We start from the raw sequence: 16,773 nt of genomic DNA on the forward strand, positions 1-16,773 counted from the left end.
TTTAATTATTTATTATTATAATTAATTTTAAAATTTAAAAAGTGGCTAATTAACGGAGTGATGAAAATACAATGATTGATAATTATCTAATTATTTTTATTTTCATTGGGGATTTATTTGCAGCAATCGATTGATGCATATCATGGAGAATCATACTCATTTTAAAATTAATTTTAATTTTTATTAATTAATTAAATTAAATTATTTATTATTATAATCAATTTTAAAATTTAAGAAGTGGCTAATCAATGGAATGATGAAAATACAATGATTGATAATTATCTAATTATTTTTATCTTCACTGAAGATAAAAATAATTAGATAATTATTTTGTATTGATAATTATCTAATTATTTTTATCTTCACTGAAGATTTATTTATGGCCATTAATTGATGTATTATGGAGAATGATCGCCATTCATTGATGCATATTGTAGAAAATCATACTCAATTTTAATTTTTATTAATTAATTAAATTTAATTATTTATTATTTATAATTAATTTTAAAATTAAAAAAATGATTAATTAACAGAATGATAAAAATATAATAATTAATAATTATCTAATTATTTTCATCTTCACTGAAAATTTATTTGTAATCATTAATTGATTCATATCATAAAAAATCATACTCATTTTAAAATTAATTTTAATTTTTATTAATTAATTTAATTTAATTTATTATTATTATAATATTAATTTATTATAAATATTTTTAAAAATCTCAACCTTCCCTCTTTCATATATTTATATATTATATAAATAAAAATAATTGAATTAATTTAATAATTGGAAAAATTCATCTTTTTGAAATTGTTAGATTGGTAAGTCCATGACGTTGCACTTGACATTTGCAGAGGCCCCTCAACCATGATTATTTCTCCAGTCATCACAAGACTCATTAATGTGCTCAAGGACACCTGTTTAATTTTCTTATAGAACAAGTAATTGTGAAGAGAGAAAATTCATTTTCAATCCTGAATTTTATAATTTACTAAATTATTATTATTATTATTAATTCAACTAGAACTCAAATAAGGCTTTTATTTATTATTATTATTATTATTATTATTATTATTATTATTATTATTCCATAGTTACCCATAACTATTCATTTTCAAATAGCAAAGAATTCAATTAGAAGATATTGTTTTCACTTTAAACGCATTAATCTCAACGAATTTATAATAGTTGTGAAGTGTTGAATTTTTTAAAATTTAACTATTGAAGAGTTCAATTTCAAAGTAAAACCGAAAAAATGAGAAAATATAGTAAATTTTAAAAATTTTATCTTTTTCCTAGAATATTATAATGTTTTATAAATTTTAATAAAATTTATAATTAAGATGGTGTAAATAATTAATTTCACATGAAATCTATTAGAATTAATTTAACTAAGGTTTGACTTCATTGATGAATGTCAAAAGATTAAATTGGTTTTGAATTTATACGACTTTTAGTGAAAACAAAAATCATGATATTCACTTCTAATGAAAAAAGAAAATTGATATTGATGCTACTGGAAGTCTATGGATCCTTGTCTTGATACCACGTAATCTTGCAATAAGAGAAAATGTAAGGTGGATAGCCTATTGGCAGGCAACTTCAACACTCAAGTCAGAGATTTTAATTAAGGGGATATTTAGAGAGTATTTAGTTGAAAAGAATTGTAGAGTAAGTATACATACCTGTTTCTGGTCTCTTGGTTGACATTTATAGGCTTTTTAGAGAAATAGTTGTTGCTTCATTTATGACGGTAATTTTGACTGAATTTCTAGGATTATTAGCATGAAATCTGCTCTTTGCTTAATTGCTAGCATAATTACTACTCAATCCATGAGATCTAGGCTTTGCTTGGCATGGTTGCTGCTCAGTATAACTTTCGTTTGCCTTGTTGGGCGAACGATGGTTTGTTTGGTCTTTTTTTGTTTGGTTGTGACTTCTTGACCATTTAAATACTGTCTCGATTTCTAATTGTCACACTGAATATAATTCTGATATTCTGATTGCCACACAGGACACAATTTTGACTAATTGACTTAGATTTTGGGTGGGTGGTATTATTAGTCCCTCCTCTGGCCTTTGCAAACATTTATGTTCGTGTTGTTTATTTGCTCAGTAGGGTATGGCATGATTGCTCGCGCATGATTCTTTTTCGTTTATCGTGTTTATATCTTTTCGAGGATAGCTGTCAGGCATTCCCTGGGCGATATCTCATCATTTAAATTTTCCTTAATAAGTGAGAAGGCGGCAGACGTCGGTTCGTACTTTGAAGTCATTTATTGCCCTTTTCTTCCCCTTTAAAAACCCATTTTTTGCTTTCCTTCCTCTTTTATCTTTCTTGCGTTATCTTTTTATCTTTTTTGCCTTTTTTCTGTGATTTTCAGGGGTGTTTCTTCCCTGTTTTTAGTGTTTTTAGCTACTTCGTTAAAGGTATTTTTGCACTTTTCCTTAACTTATTCCTTTTTCTTCCTATTTTTCATCAAGAAAATGAGTGATTTGAGTGATATTGATGACTTGAGTGCCACTCCCCAGTCATTTGTTATCGTCTACAGCTAAGATTTAAGTATTCACGAAATGTTATTTATTAAAAATCTAGAAGAAGTGGTGGAGTCTTAAGAGGTTGTGGGTCCAAGCGCTCTTTGGTTGATTCCAAATGCGTAAGCAGGTTCATCTAGCGAGAATGTGCCAAGGGGGTTTCCAAGATGGTGTCTTCTTTGTCTGGGTGGTACCTTTTGGATTTCTTTAAATCCTACGGGATAGATACCAAATGATATTGTCTCTCACTCCTCGAAGCAAATGGTCGAGTTAATAGCACATTCCTTCACCCTGTTCTAGTAGAGATATATGAAGAACAGTTGATGTCTAGTTTGCACTTACTGCTCGACCCCTTGGATGTACAAGTCTTAAAGTATTACCAGCTATCTGTATCTTAAATGCACCCTAATTCGATTCCAAGCTTTGTGCCAAAGGAGGAGGTTGCATGCCTTTGCTCGTATCTTCTCTGCTTTTTTTCAGCTTAACGTTTGGAAGAATGAGGAGTACTGGCACTTCCATGCTCAGAAAGGGATGTGATTATTTGTTGGGCTTCCATCTTCGTTGAAGAACTGGAAAGACAGATTCTTTTTTATAGAAGATACAGTCGATGAGCACTGGGGTGGGATCCAAACATCTTGGAATTGTCTAGCGAATAAAAGGTTTAGTAAACTGATATTGGACGCCAATGAAAAAGCAATTGTTAGGGAAATAAAAGCCATCATTCAAGAGATAAGATATCAATAAAGGCTCTATTTGATTCTGAGACTAGATGATGGGAATTGACCTATGTGACTGAGGATCCCGTGGCGGTCGAGCATTAAAATAACTTGCTACTTGAGGGTAAATACTTTTACTTTTTCTCTTAGTTTACTTTTACTTACTAAAATTCTTTTCTTTTTGTAGATATGGGGAGCTAGGTGAACAATATTGAGTGACTAATTTGTAAGAAGAAAAAGGCTGCTCGTCTAGTGGAAGATGCCTCTCCATTGGATCCAAAAAGGGTGAGCGTTGATCTAACTTCTTCTCCACCTTTAAGTGTCCCAGTTCAGAGGACCCAGACTTTCCGTTGAGAGCTTGAATGAACTAAAACTGCTCCTCCACCCCTTCCATTGCATAAAGAGTTGGTCGAGCAAGCTTTGGTTAGTGAATATGTGGTTGACAATTTGATATTAGGCAATTAGTTTGCCAAGAAGTATACACTTTTGCTTGACCAGGTTCAACTAAAAGGGGAGCACGATGATGACCTAGCCCTTCGCTCAGTGTCCCTCCTGATGGAACAATTGGCTTATACTCAAATCTTGCAGGAGAAGAACTAGGTGTTGCGTGGTTAGGTTGGTTCTCAGGAGACAGAGATGAATTTACTTGCTGACATCGTGGCTGCTTGTGAGAAGAGAGCCAAAGATTTGGAGGGCAAACTTTAATAGATGAAGGAATAATTAGTTGAATTTACTCATCTATGCAAGCTAACTTAATAAAGAAATTGAGGTGCTGGAGGGGGAACTAGCTGCAACTGATGACCAGATAGCTGAAATCTATGTAAAATCACAGAATAATATGGTTGTTGAGTTGCAAAAGCCCTACTTGGGAGATGATTTCTGTAACACCCTCACTATAGGTAGTCCATACATTCTACTGTTCCGATGACTAACATATGTCCAGACAGACTAGGATGTTTAGAACTACTCTTAAATTTAAGTAAGGAGTCATAATTTAAATTAATAAAGATCAAGTAAGGTTAAAAAACAAATAAAAGAAGTGGAGTGTAATCAGTTAAATGAGTACAAGTTCCAGTGATGGGTAACTCCACTGGGAAAAGATGAGTCGAAACCCAGTAAGAGCAAAATTTGGTGAATTAAATTTAAAGGTCAAATATTGACCAAAGATGTGAGTAATTAAGTTAATGAAGTGGATTAGTTTAATTAATTTTGATTATGGAAAAATTAAACATAAATACTTAATTAGTCAAACCTAATGATTAAAGATTTTTATATATTTACAAGTTTGCCATTTCCCAAAATTTACAACTTTGCCAATTGGGATTCAAATAATATAAATACCAATTGGAAGAAGACAAAGAACATCATCTTCTTCTTTTTTTCATTTATTGCCGTCCACTCTCTCTCCCAATCCCTCCATAAAAGTGTTTGCTGGTTTTACAACCCCGTAAGTGCATGGATCGCTAACAAGTAATAAAGTAGTGAGTAGAGTATCATCTCACGAGGAATTTAATTAGCAGGTACCAAACTACATAGCAATTTTAACTGTCTAGGCTACCGAATAAAATGGGGTAGTGAATTTGATTTATTTTGAATGCTAAAGACTAGAAGGATAACGAACTTAAAATGAAACAATCTATTTAAAACAATTCTAGAATTAAGATTTCACACTTTAACCTTATTATGGATTTAATCTTGTTCATTCATTGGATTGAGGATCATTGCTTTGATGGAAATTAACCCTAAGATATCTTAGATCCTCTCTAAAGGCACCTAAGGTGTATTTCAATTAGAGCTGATTAGTCCTAATAAAAACCCTTTAAGGTTTGTGATTAATTATGGAACTGCATAAAGGTCATCAGTTCTTTAATTAGTATTTTTTTATCATGTCTAAGTGGGTACCAATACATAGCATGCATTAAGAACACAGAATATTAAAACAAAGAACAAAACTCAAATCCAATAAATGAAACTCAATATCTATCCATGATAATGATTACAAGCATTACTCTCCTAATTCTAGAATAAAGAAATTACTCACTCATGGTGAGTTTAGCAAACATAATAAAAATAAAATAAAAAAAAACATAAAAGCAGCCTAGAGAAATAGAACAAAAGAACCGAAGAGAATATACAGCTTTGAACTTGTGGAACTTCGACTGAAGACTCCTCTTTGATGCTGATGCGCTATTCTTCGAGACGGCTTGGAGAGAATAATAAAGATGTATGTGGAAATGCTAATGTCGGGCTCTCTTCTCTATTTTTTATTGCTTCTATTTATATTGAATGTTCTAGGTTTAGGTTTTAAAATCCCCAAGGCATCAGGAGTCTGTTCTGTCTGTAAAAACTGAGGCTGGAATCTAATTAGGAAACTGGCTGTCGGCTGATACACGGCTCGTGTGCTACTACACGGCCTAAGGCTGTGTAACTTACTAGAGCTAGAAGGTTGAATCTTGTGTCGGAGTAGAAGGTTACATGGCCTTCAAAAATTAAAGAACATAAAGGAAAGTAATGAAAATCAAAAGAAGCATTATAAAAGTGTTTGGGTTGCCTCTCAAAGGGTGCTTATTTATAGTCATTAGCTAGAGTGTTCTTCCACTTCATTATTGAGGTCCTTCTTCAATTTTATCCCCTGGGAAGTATGGCTTCAATCTCTGCCCATTAACCTTGAAAGCACTTGAGGTTTTATTCCATACTTCTACCGCGCTAGTGTCTTCTTGCGACTTGCTCTTGGACTGCTTTCCTTTAGCTCTTCCACATTGAAAGCTTGAGCTAAGGGTAGGGGTGGATTAACTACTAAAGATTGTGCACAAGCTGCAATTTCTGTGTTCTCATTATCTGTTGTGTGGCTGTGCACTATGCATGCTTCAAGAGGATCTTCAGGATGTGCTTTGTGAAATTCCTCTTCAACTAACTTGTTAATTATGTCAACCTTTAAACATTTATTAGGTTCAAGTTTGTGTTTCATTGCTTTAAACAGGTTGAATTTCGCTTCTTCATCACCTACCTTGAGAGTTAACTACCCATTCTTAACATCTATGATAGCTCCGGCGGTTGCCAAGAAAGGCCTTCCCAGGATAATAGGAATTTGAACATCTTCCTCCATTTCCAAGACAATAAAATCAATTGGGATGAAGAATTTTTCCACCTTGATGGGGATGTTTTTTAGGATCCTTACCGGATATTTGATAGAGCAATCAGCCAGTTGTAGTGAAATTGTTGTGGGTTTAAGCTCTTCTACATCCAGCTTCTTACATATTGACAGAGACATCAAACTTACACTTGCACCTAGATCACAGAGAGCCTTGTCTATTTTCATGTTTTCAATAAGACAAGGTATAGAGAAGCTTTCTGGATCCTTCAGCTTTGGCAGCAGTTTGTTTTGCAGTATAGCACTGCATTCCTCTGTAAGAGCAACAGTCTCGTAGTCTTCCAGCTTTCTTTTATTTGAAAGAATCTCTTTAAGGAACTTAGTATAGGATGGCATCTAAGAAAGTGCTTTTGTGAAGGGAATGTTAATGTAGAGTTTCTTCAAAACTTCTAAAAACTTTCCAAATTGTTGGTCTAGTTTAGCCTTCTGGAACCTCTGGGGAAAAAGTAGAGGAGGTTGATATGGCTCTGGTAGCTTCTTTTTCTTCTTTGCTTCCTCTTCCCGCTCCTTTTCTTTTTCCTCTGTTTGACTGTCAGATTCATCAGAGGTTTGTTTAGTTGATTTTCTCTCTGATTATTGCTTCTCTAATGCCCTGCTACTCGTCAAGGTAATTGCCTTACAATGTTCTTTGCGGTTCATCTCTAGTTAACTTGGCAATTTACCAGTAGCCTTGCTTGAAGAACTTGCCTGTTGAGCAATTTGGTTTTCAAGCATCATGTTATGGGTGGCTAGTTGGTCTATTTTGGAAGCTAACTACTTTATCATTTTATTTTGCTATTGTTGGGCTGCTAGCATGGACTCCATCATCAACTTTGATTTAGGCTGTTGAGGTTGAGGAGGTGCAGGTAGCTGTGTAAGGTTTTGTCCTATATTCTAAAAACCTGGGGTTGCTGGTGGTCTATACCCTTACTGCTTATTCATGGGCTGATTCTACAAGTTGGACCATGAGAAGTTAGGGTGGTTTCTCCATCTTGGGTTATAAGTGTTTGAGTATGGATTATTGAGCTGTCTCTGGTTTAAGTTTCCTCCATTATTCACATAGTTAAGCTATTCCATAGAGGGTTCATTGAAGTTGTTGCATTCTGAAGTCATACACCCTCCTCCACAGTTGTCGCAGTGTTGGTTATTCATCCCTATAGCATTGGCTTGCATTCTATCAAGCCTTTTAGTGAGTTGGTCAAACTGAGTATTTATCATGCTTAGGGCATCCACTTCCAAGATCCCTACTGTTCTTCTTGTATTTTCCCTTTCATTTGATCACTCGTAGTTGTAATAAGCGACCCTCTCCAGAAGGTCAAGTGCTTGTTCTAGTGTTTTCTCCATCAGATCACCTTCTGCAGCTAAATCTACTGTACTCCTTATAGAGGGCAATAGCCCATTATAGAAATTCTGAACTAGGAGCCAATCCTCTATACCATGGTGTGGACATTCTCTCTGTAAGTTTTTATGTCTCTCCCATGCATCATAGAGTGATTCACCTTCCTTTTCCTTAAAGGTGTTGAGTTCAACCCTCAACTTTACAGTTTTTGTAGGTGGGAAATACCTTGCTAGAAAAACTTGCAAGAGGTCTTCTCAAGTGGTGAATGTTCCAGCTGGTTGAGAAAGTAACCACTTCCTTGCTCTATCTTGAAGGGAAAATGGGAATGCACTGAGTCTTATAGCTTGATCAGAGACTCCATTCATCTTGAATGTGTCACATAGTGCAAGAAAGCATTGGAGGTGGTAGTGTGGATCTTCTGAAAGTAAACCTTCAAATTGGGTCTGTTAAATCATCTAGAGCCATATCGATTTTAGTTCAAAATTATTGGCCTCCACTGTGGGTCTTGTAACACTGGCCTCCACTGGGCTGGAATCCTTGTATAGATGGAGCTCCGTAGTCCCTCAAGAGTCTTGGCCTATTATTGTTGTCGGCCATGATTGGAGTTTCAAGATTTCCTTAATCTTGTTCTTGGCGTTTCCTTTCTCTCCTGATGGTTCTTAGAGTCCTATCTATTTCAGGATCCAAGTGCAAAACTTCTTCTTCTGGCTTTGTTCTGTTCATGCACCAAACTAAATACCTGAGAGAAAATAAAAGAATAAAAACAAATCAAGTAAAATTAAATAGTAAATGTAAATGCCTAAATCAGCTGAATTGCCTATCGCCTAATACTACTAAAGTTAAATTCCCCAGCAACAATGCTAAAAAATTGTTTGCTAGTTTTACAACCCCGCAAGTGCACAGATCGCTAACAAGTAATAAAGTAGTGAGCAGAATATCGTCCCAGAAGAAATTTAATTAGCAAGTATCAAACTACATAGCAATTTTAACTATCTAGGCTACCGAATAAAATGCGGTAGTGAATTTGATTTATTTTGAATGCTAAAGACTAGAAGGATAACGAACTTAAAATGAAATAATCTATTTAAAACAATTCCAGAATTAAGATTTCACACTTTAACCTTATTATAGATTTAATTTTGTTCATTCATTGGATTGATAATCGTTGCTTTGATGGAAATTAACCCTAAGATATCTTAGATCCTCTCTCAAGGCACCTAAGGTGTGTTTCAATTAGAGCTAAACCCTACTTTCGTTGGTGATAAGTCCTAATAAAAACCCTTTAAGTCTGTGATTAATTATGAAACTCCACAAAGGTTATCAGCTTATCTCTAGGTCAGATTTGTAGGTTTAATACTTTGATTTTCCAATACCAATCTTCACCTTTAAGTTCTTCAATTAGTATATTCTATCACGTCTAAGTGGGTACCAACACATAGCATGCATTAAGATTACAGAATATTAAATCAAAGAACAAAACTCAAATCCAATAGATGAAACTCAATATCTGTCCATAATAATGATTACAAGCGTTACTCTCCTAATTCTAGAATAAAGAAATTACTCACTCATGGTGAGTTTAGCAAATATAATAAAAATAAAATAAAAGAACATAAAAGCAGCCTAGATAAATAGAACAAAAGAACCAAAGAGAATTTGCAGCTTTGAACTTGCGAAACTCTGGCTGAAGACTCCTCTTTGATGCTGATGTGCTATTCTTCAAGACGACTTGGAGAGAATAATGAAGATGTATGTGGAAATGCTAATTCCAGGCTCTTTTCTCTGTTTTCTGCTGCTTCTATTTATATTGAATGTTCTAGGGTTAGGTTTTGGAATCCCCAAGGCATCAGGAGTCTATTCTCTCTGTAAAAACTGAGGCTGAAGCCTAATCAGGAAACTGGCTGTCGGCTGATATACGGCCCATGTGCCACTACACGGCCTAAGTAGTGTAACTCTTGGAGCTAGAAGGTTGAATCTTGTGTCGGAGCAGAAGGTTATACGGGCCCTGGCTAGTTACATGGGTCTAATTACACGATCCGTGTTTTGTTGTTCTTTTGGGAATTCTCTGAGCTTTGCTAGGCAGAAACTTACACGGATCTCTGTTGGTTACATGGGTCGTGTTACACGGCCTATGTACTATGTTTCTTTTTTGACTTCTTTGGTTTTCTTCTGGGAGAAGATTACACAGGTCTGTGTTGTGTTTACATGACCCGTGTACTATGTATCAGCAACAATGCTTTGCTTCTTGAGTTTTTTCCAAGCCTCCTTCTTTATTCCTATGCTTTGGAACTCCTTCAAAACACCTGAAAATAAGCAGAAAACATAGAATTCAGTGTAAAGTGATGAAATTTATAAAAGTTAATGAATTTGATGATTATGCATGAAATTACCTATCTAAATGCTATGAAATGCTATACAAATGTGCTTAAAAATATCTATATAATACAAGTGTATCAGAAAGCTTCTTTCCAAGCTTGAATCCCATAAATTCCTCCATAATTTTCAAGGAAAATTGAGAGAAAACCTTGAATTAAACCCTAATTTAAAGAGAGCAAGCAAGAAGTCAAAGAAATTTTGGAAGATTTGGGAAGAAGGAATTTTGGTTTGGGGAGACCAAGAAGGAGAATCAAAGTTGTTGGTGATTAAAGGTTGATTAAGAGTGATTGAAACTTGTAAACCAAGGTTAGTGCTAATAATTACTTTAAACTTGAAGGTTATTACCAATTCAGTTAGAGTTTAATACAATTAGGGTTTTCTTTATATGAAGTCTAATTAATGTTATTATGCTTGTATTATGATTATTTGATGTGTATTTATTGAGAATCATTAGTGATTTGATGAGGAAATTTAGTGGATTAATGTTGTGAATTAAGTGCTGAATCTGGACAGCTTGAGTCCAGTGGAGTTAAATACTCATAACTTGAGACTCCAATTGATATGAAACCAATGGCAGATTAAAGATAAGACAATATACTAAAAATTTCATGAAGACCAGTTACCCAAGTTCTGTGTGTAGATACTTGAAATAATTGCTAGAAGTTGAGTCACTAAACCTGAAACTTAGATGTAGGGCACTCTAAATAGTCTAGATTAAATAGGTATAACTTACCCTAGGAAACTCCAAATGATATGATTCTTGATTTGTTGAAAAGCTAAGACATAAAGGAATAACTTTTCTCTGGAACAAAATGACAAATTTTGATTGTAACTTGTTCAAATCTGGGCTCTAAAAACTATTTAGAACCTGTCCTGTAATTAGTTTAGTAGTGCCCCTAAACTTGACCTGTTTATTTGAAAATAACTCACTGCATATAAGTCCAAATGAGGTAAATTTAACCTTGTTGGAAAGCTAAGACATAAAGGAACCATTTTCATATAGAATACTTAACCTGAAACTAATTAGAAGATGCCTAAAGTAGGGCTGGAATTTGGAAATGCAAATTCTGGAACTCTGAAAAATGACCAAATAAACAGTATGCACTAAATTGACATAACTCACTCTATTAAACTCCAAATTGAGTAATTCTTAAACTTATATAATCCTGAGACACAGGGCAACAATTTATATGAAGATCATAAGGATAAATTATGACTGTAACTATACAAATTTTCTTGACAAAGTGAGTCCAGAAATCTGCCTGGATTCTGAAAGTGACCTGAAAACTTGAGATTGGGTCACCTGAACAGTTTTGGAAAAATGGCCATAACTCAAGCTACACAAATGCAAATTGAATGATTCAAAAGCCAAAGTGAACATAAGACATAGAGCTATAATTCTTATGAAGAAAGTATGGCCTAATTTCTACCGTACCTTGACCAAATCTATTAAAGAATTTAAGGTACCAAATCTATAAATTACGAAAGATGAGCCAAGTGAGCCTAGACAATGGGCATAGGATTGGTTAAGTGGGTATGTTAACGGTCAGAGCCATCGAGTAGTCAGTACTAAAAATGAAAATCAATGTTATACCAATCAGAGCCATTGAGTGGTCAGTACCGAGAATGAAAATCAATGTTATATTGGTCAGAGCCACTGACTGGTCAGTACCAAGAATGAAAGCCTGTGCTAAATTGGCCAAAGTCATTGAGTGGTCAGTATCATGAGTCTCACTATCCAATCTATATATCGTCTGTCATAGGTTACTACAAGTACTAGAGTAAGCTCCTAGTTGTGAATATAAAGACAACAATTCCAAATAAAATATGATAAAAATATTGTAAAATTACTACAAAGATTTGATGTTATAAACTCTACATTCTTCTTAAAGTGATTTATGAATTTTTAAATAAGTATTTCCTTACTTCATACAAGTATGAAATTATTTTTGTTTTGCATATGGTATTTTCATTATGTTAGTGCACCATTAAGCAGAAATGCTTAGCACGATGGTTTCTCCTCACGCAGGTTCAGAAAATAAGATCCAGTAGATTTGGATAGGAATTGTGATTGGATCTACAGTAGTAGTCTTCATTACCTCAACACATCATTTTGGTATAGATTTTTGGCCCACAGTAGTGCATGACTATGTACATTGTGGATAAGCAAAGATGTAACTAATTTTTTTGGATTGTATGATAAATGTGTACATATTTGTAAATCAATGAAATGAAGAAAAGTTAGATATAGAAATGGATGTGAATGGATGAGAAATCTGAATTGTGTTGCTGAAATTGATAAATACTTGATACTTTCCAATATATATGATTTGAGTAGGTCAATTCTTTAACAGGTCAAATGTTGAAAATACAGGGGAAACTCTGGCAGTTTCCATTCAAAAAGTTGCTTAATTAAATCATGACGAAATTAAATTGAATTTAAATGAAACAAAAATGAGATTAAGTGCTTTGACACAGGATGTGGCATTCCTTTACTCGGCTACACTGTAGACTGGGTATGAGGGTGTTATATTTAGTCGTATCAAAGCAAGGTTTAGGCATTCCTAGGCCTAGATTGATAGAAGGACATAGAGTGCACATTATGCATTATAATCATTAAGAGTTAAGGTGACACTAATACAAATCTATTCTCCTGTCAATTGTAAGTTAGTAGAATGGACTCCGATACTCCTCGAGCTATTAAAGAGAAGCGGGGAGTCTTGCCCCAAAGAGCAGCAATGTAAGAGGTGCGAGGTGATACATAGCACCGATGGCTGGCGATCGACCTCTGAAGCTCAATAGTAGTTATTTCAGCAGATGGCTGATCTACTTATGCAAGTGATGGGAGTTTAGACACAGCCCACATAGAAATCACCATTGAAAAAGCTCCGAAAGTATGGGACTGTGGACTTTAGAGGAAAGAGGAAGGATGACCTAGCTGCTGCCAAATATTGGCTGGAGAGGACCGAGAGTGTTCTCTAGCAGCTGCATTGCACACAAGAGTAAAGTTTGGAGTGTGCGGTCACACTACTATAGGAGGATGCCTACCATTAGTGGGACACATTAACCAAGGTAAAGCGACGGATGTGGTGCATAGGAATTCTTTTACAGCGAGTTTGAAAGAAGTATATCAATTGTATTTATTTAGAGGATTGGAGGAAAGAGTTTATTGCTTTGATGTAGAGCCGGATAGTGATGGCGGAATATGAGTAGAAATTTATTCACTAAGTAAGTATGCCATGGAGATTGTTCCTATAGAGCGAGAGAGATGCGGGAGGTTTGAGGAAGGCCTCAATGGCGGTATCCAACTTCATATCATGGCACTGTAGCATACTGATTTCACCCAGCTTGTGGCAGCAACTATGAATGTGGAAAGAGTTCGAGCTATTGCACAAAGTAGGAAGGGTGAACAATAGAAGAGAGGCTTTGTCCAGTCTAGCTCCACATTCATAGCCAGTAAGAGGTTCATGGGGCAGTCTAGTCAGGCATCGATTTAGAGACAAGGACGGGTTCGGGTGCACATTTAAGAGAGGCTAACCAGCAGTATCAGTGGCTAGCACACTAGGACCAGCAGTAAGAGGTCCCGCCCCAGCAGCGTGCACACATTGTGGGATGAGGTATAGAGGTGAATGATAAGGATTGACTAGAGCTTCCTATAGATATGGGGCCACATACCACTTCTAGAGGGGCTGTCATAGGAGGACTATTCCACCAGCACAGACAAAGAGATCGGCTCCTACTGCCCAGAAGTGCGAGCTTGAGAGATGCGAGGCGATGGGGACACTATGAAGCCTGCATCTGAGACAATGGAGAGGTTAGATACACGAGTGCTAGCACGTGCATATGCCATTTGGGCCAGAGAGGAGTAGGATGCACTTGATGTTATAGTTGGTATATTCTCTCTCTTTGACTCCGTAGTGCATGCATTGATAGACCTAGGCTCAACTCATTCTTACATATGCACTATCATTCCAGTAGAGAGGGGTTTAAAGGTTGAAACTATTAAGTAGGACATCCTAGTTACTAACCCTTTAGGCCATAGTGTGATAGTGAACAAGGTCTATAGGGGTTGTCCCTTGAGGATTCGAGTATGAGTTTTTGTGAGACCTTATTGAGCTACCTTTTATGAGTTTGATGTAATTTTGGGGATTGGTGGTTGTCGTGCCACCATGTTATGGTGGATTGCTGTTTAGAGAGAATCACATTGAAGACTCCTGATAATGAGGAGATCACTATTGTGGGAGAAAGGACGGATTATCTGTCTAATGTCATATGAGCCACTACTGTAAGAAGATTTATATTGTGAAGCCTACTTGGCATATGTGGTTGATATTAGAAAGGCTAGGCCTGACCTTCATGACATACCTGTTGTATGTGATTTTCTGGATGTCTTCCTTGAAGAGTTGCACAGTTTGCCACGAGAGAGGAAGTGGAATTTGGTATAGAGGTTATGCCTGGTACAGCACTAGTATCCATTGCTCCTTAGAGGATGACACAAACAGAATTAAAGGAGTTAAAATCCAAATGAAGGAGTTGCTGTATAAAGGGTTTATACGCCCTAGTGTGTCACCATGGGGAGCATTGGTATTATTTGTAAAGAAGAAGGATGGGACACTCAAACTGTGTGTAGATTACAAATAGTTGAATAAGGTGGCTGTAAAGAATAGATATACTTTACCTAGGATTGATGATTTATTTGATCAGCTGAAGAGAGCAGGTGTTTTCACCAAGATAGACCTTAGATCGGGATAACATCAGCTAAGGGTAAAAGAGTCTGATGTGCCTAAAATTGCATTCAGAACCCGGTATGGGCATTACGAGTTTTGGTTTATGCCATTTGGGCTAACCAATGCACCAGCAGCATTCATGGACCTGATGAACCATATCTTCCATCCTTATTTAGATTGGTTTGTGGTGGTCTTTATTGATGATATACTGGTGTACTCTAAAGATCGGAAAGAGCATAAAGAGCATTTAAAGATTGTACTACAGGTTTTGAAGGAGAAGCTATATGCTAAATTGTCTAAATGTGAGTTTTGGTGTATGAGATTTCTTTTACAGGCTATATTGTGTCGGTGATAGGATTACGATGGATCTCAAAAGATACAAGCTATTATGGATTGGAGATCACCAAACATTCTGAGAAATTAGAAGTTTCTTGGTATTGGTTTGGATATTATAGGAGATTTGTAAAGGATTCTCTCTCATAGCATTGCTATTGACTAAACTATTGCATAAGAATGTTAAATTTGAGTGGTATGATAAATGTCAAGAAAGATTTAAAATACTGAAAGTGATGCTTACAGATGCACCTATCTTTATCAAACCATTGTAGATGAGAGATTTTGTGATTTATATTGATGCCTCTCAGAATGGATTGGGGTGTGTATTAATGCGAGGAGGAAGATAGTTGCTTATGCTTCTAAGCAACTTAAGCCATATGAGAAGAACTACCCCACACATGATTTGGGTAGCGGCAATTGTGTTTGCATTGAAAATATGGAGCATTATTTCTATGGTGAGAAGTGTTATATATACATAGATCACAAGAGTCTCAAATACTTGCCAACTCAAAAGGAGCTTAATCTGAGACAGAGGAGGTGGATAGAGTTCCTAAAGGACTCTGATTATATCATTAATTACCTCCACAGGAAGGCGAATGTAATAGCATATGCTCTAAGCAGGAAGTCCATAACGGCCTTAAGATCTTTGAATGCTCAATTAACTCTAGCACAAGATGGAGCCATTATAAATGAGTTACAAGCGAAGCCTAGTTTATTCTGATGAGTGCAAGAGGCCCAAAACAAGATGAGAAGTTGGCAACCATCGCAAGGCAAATTCAAGAGGAAGGAGAATGAATATGAGATCAAGGGAGAAGGATAATTATATAATAAAGGAAGAATATGCATACCAGATGATGAGGAAATTAAGAATAGCATTCTAAAAGAAGCACACGGTAGCTTTCATACTATTAATCCAAGGATTACAAAGATGTATCAAGATTTGAAGACTTATTATTGGTGGCCTAGCATGAAGAAAGACAACTGCAGTATGTGGTGAATGCTTGATATATCAACAAGTAAAGCGAGCATTAGGTTCCATCAAGATTGCTGCAACCAATATCAATACCAGTGGCAATGGGATCGCATTACCATAGATTTTGTTATTGGTCTTCCTCTTACACAGAAGAAGCATGATGCTGAATGGGTGATAGTTGATAGATTGACTAAATTTGCCCATTTTCTATCTGTTAAGACCGACTACTCAATTGGAAAGATTGACTGAGTTATACATAAATGAGATAGTTCGGTTGCATGGAGTGCCCACATCGATCATTTCTAACAGAGATCCATGGTTTACCTCGCAAATCTAGAAGAAGTTGCAAGAAGCTTTAGGTACTCAGTTACATTTTAGTATTGCTTTTCACCCTCAAACAGATGGACAATCCAAAAGAGTGATATAAGTGCTAGACAATATATTGAGAAGTTGTGTTATTGATTTTAAAGGGAGTTGGGATAGATGTCTTCTCTTAGTGGAATTTGCCTACAATAATAGTTATCAATCAAGCATAAAGATGGCACCATATAAGGTTTTGTATGGAACGAAATGTAGAACACCTCTGTGTTGGAATAAATTTGGTGAAAATAAATTGATAGATGCTGAATTGGTGAGA

General features: G+C 35.6%; 1 protein-coding gene across 1 annotated transcript; it reads right to left on the reverse strand.

Moving 5' to 3' along the window:
* Positions 1-5,953: 5,953 nt before the first annotated feature.
* LOC131175861 (uncharacterized) lies at positions 5,954-6,742 on the reverse strand. Its single transcript, XM_058140537.1, has 2 exons — positions 6,279-6,742; positions 5,954-6,104 (listed from the first exon to the last, which is right to left on the reverse strand). The coding sequence occupies exons 1-2, from the start codon at positions 6,740-6,742 to the stop codon at positions 5,954-5,956; spliced, it is 615 nt and encodes a 204-aa protein (XP_057996520.1).
* Positions 6,743-16,773: the final 10,031 nt, after the last annotated feature.

This window comes from Hevea brasiliensis, chromosome 18, assembly GCF_030052815.1.
Source record: "Hevea brasiliensis isolate MT/VB/25A 57/8 chromosome 18, ASM3005281v1, whole genome shotgun sequence".
Lineage (NCBI taxonomy): Eukaryota > Viridiplantae > Streptophyta > Magnoliopsida > Malpighiales > Euphorbiaceae > Hevea > Hevea brasiliensis.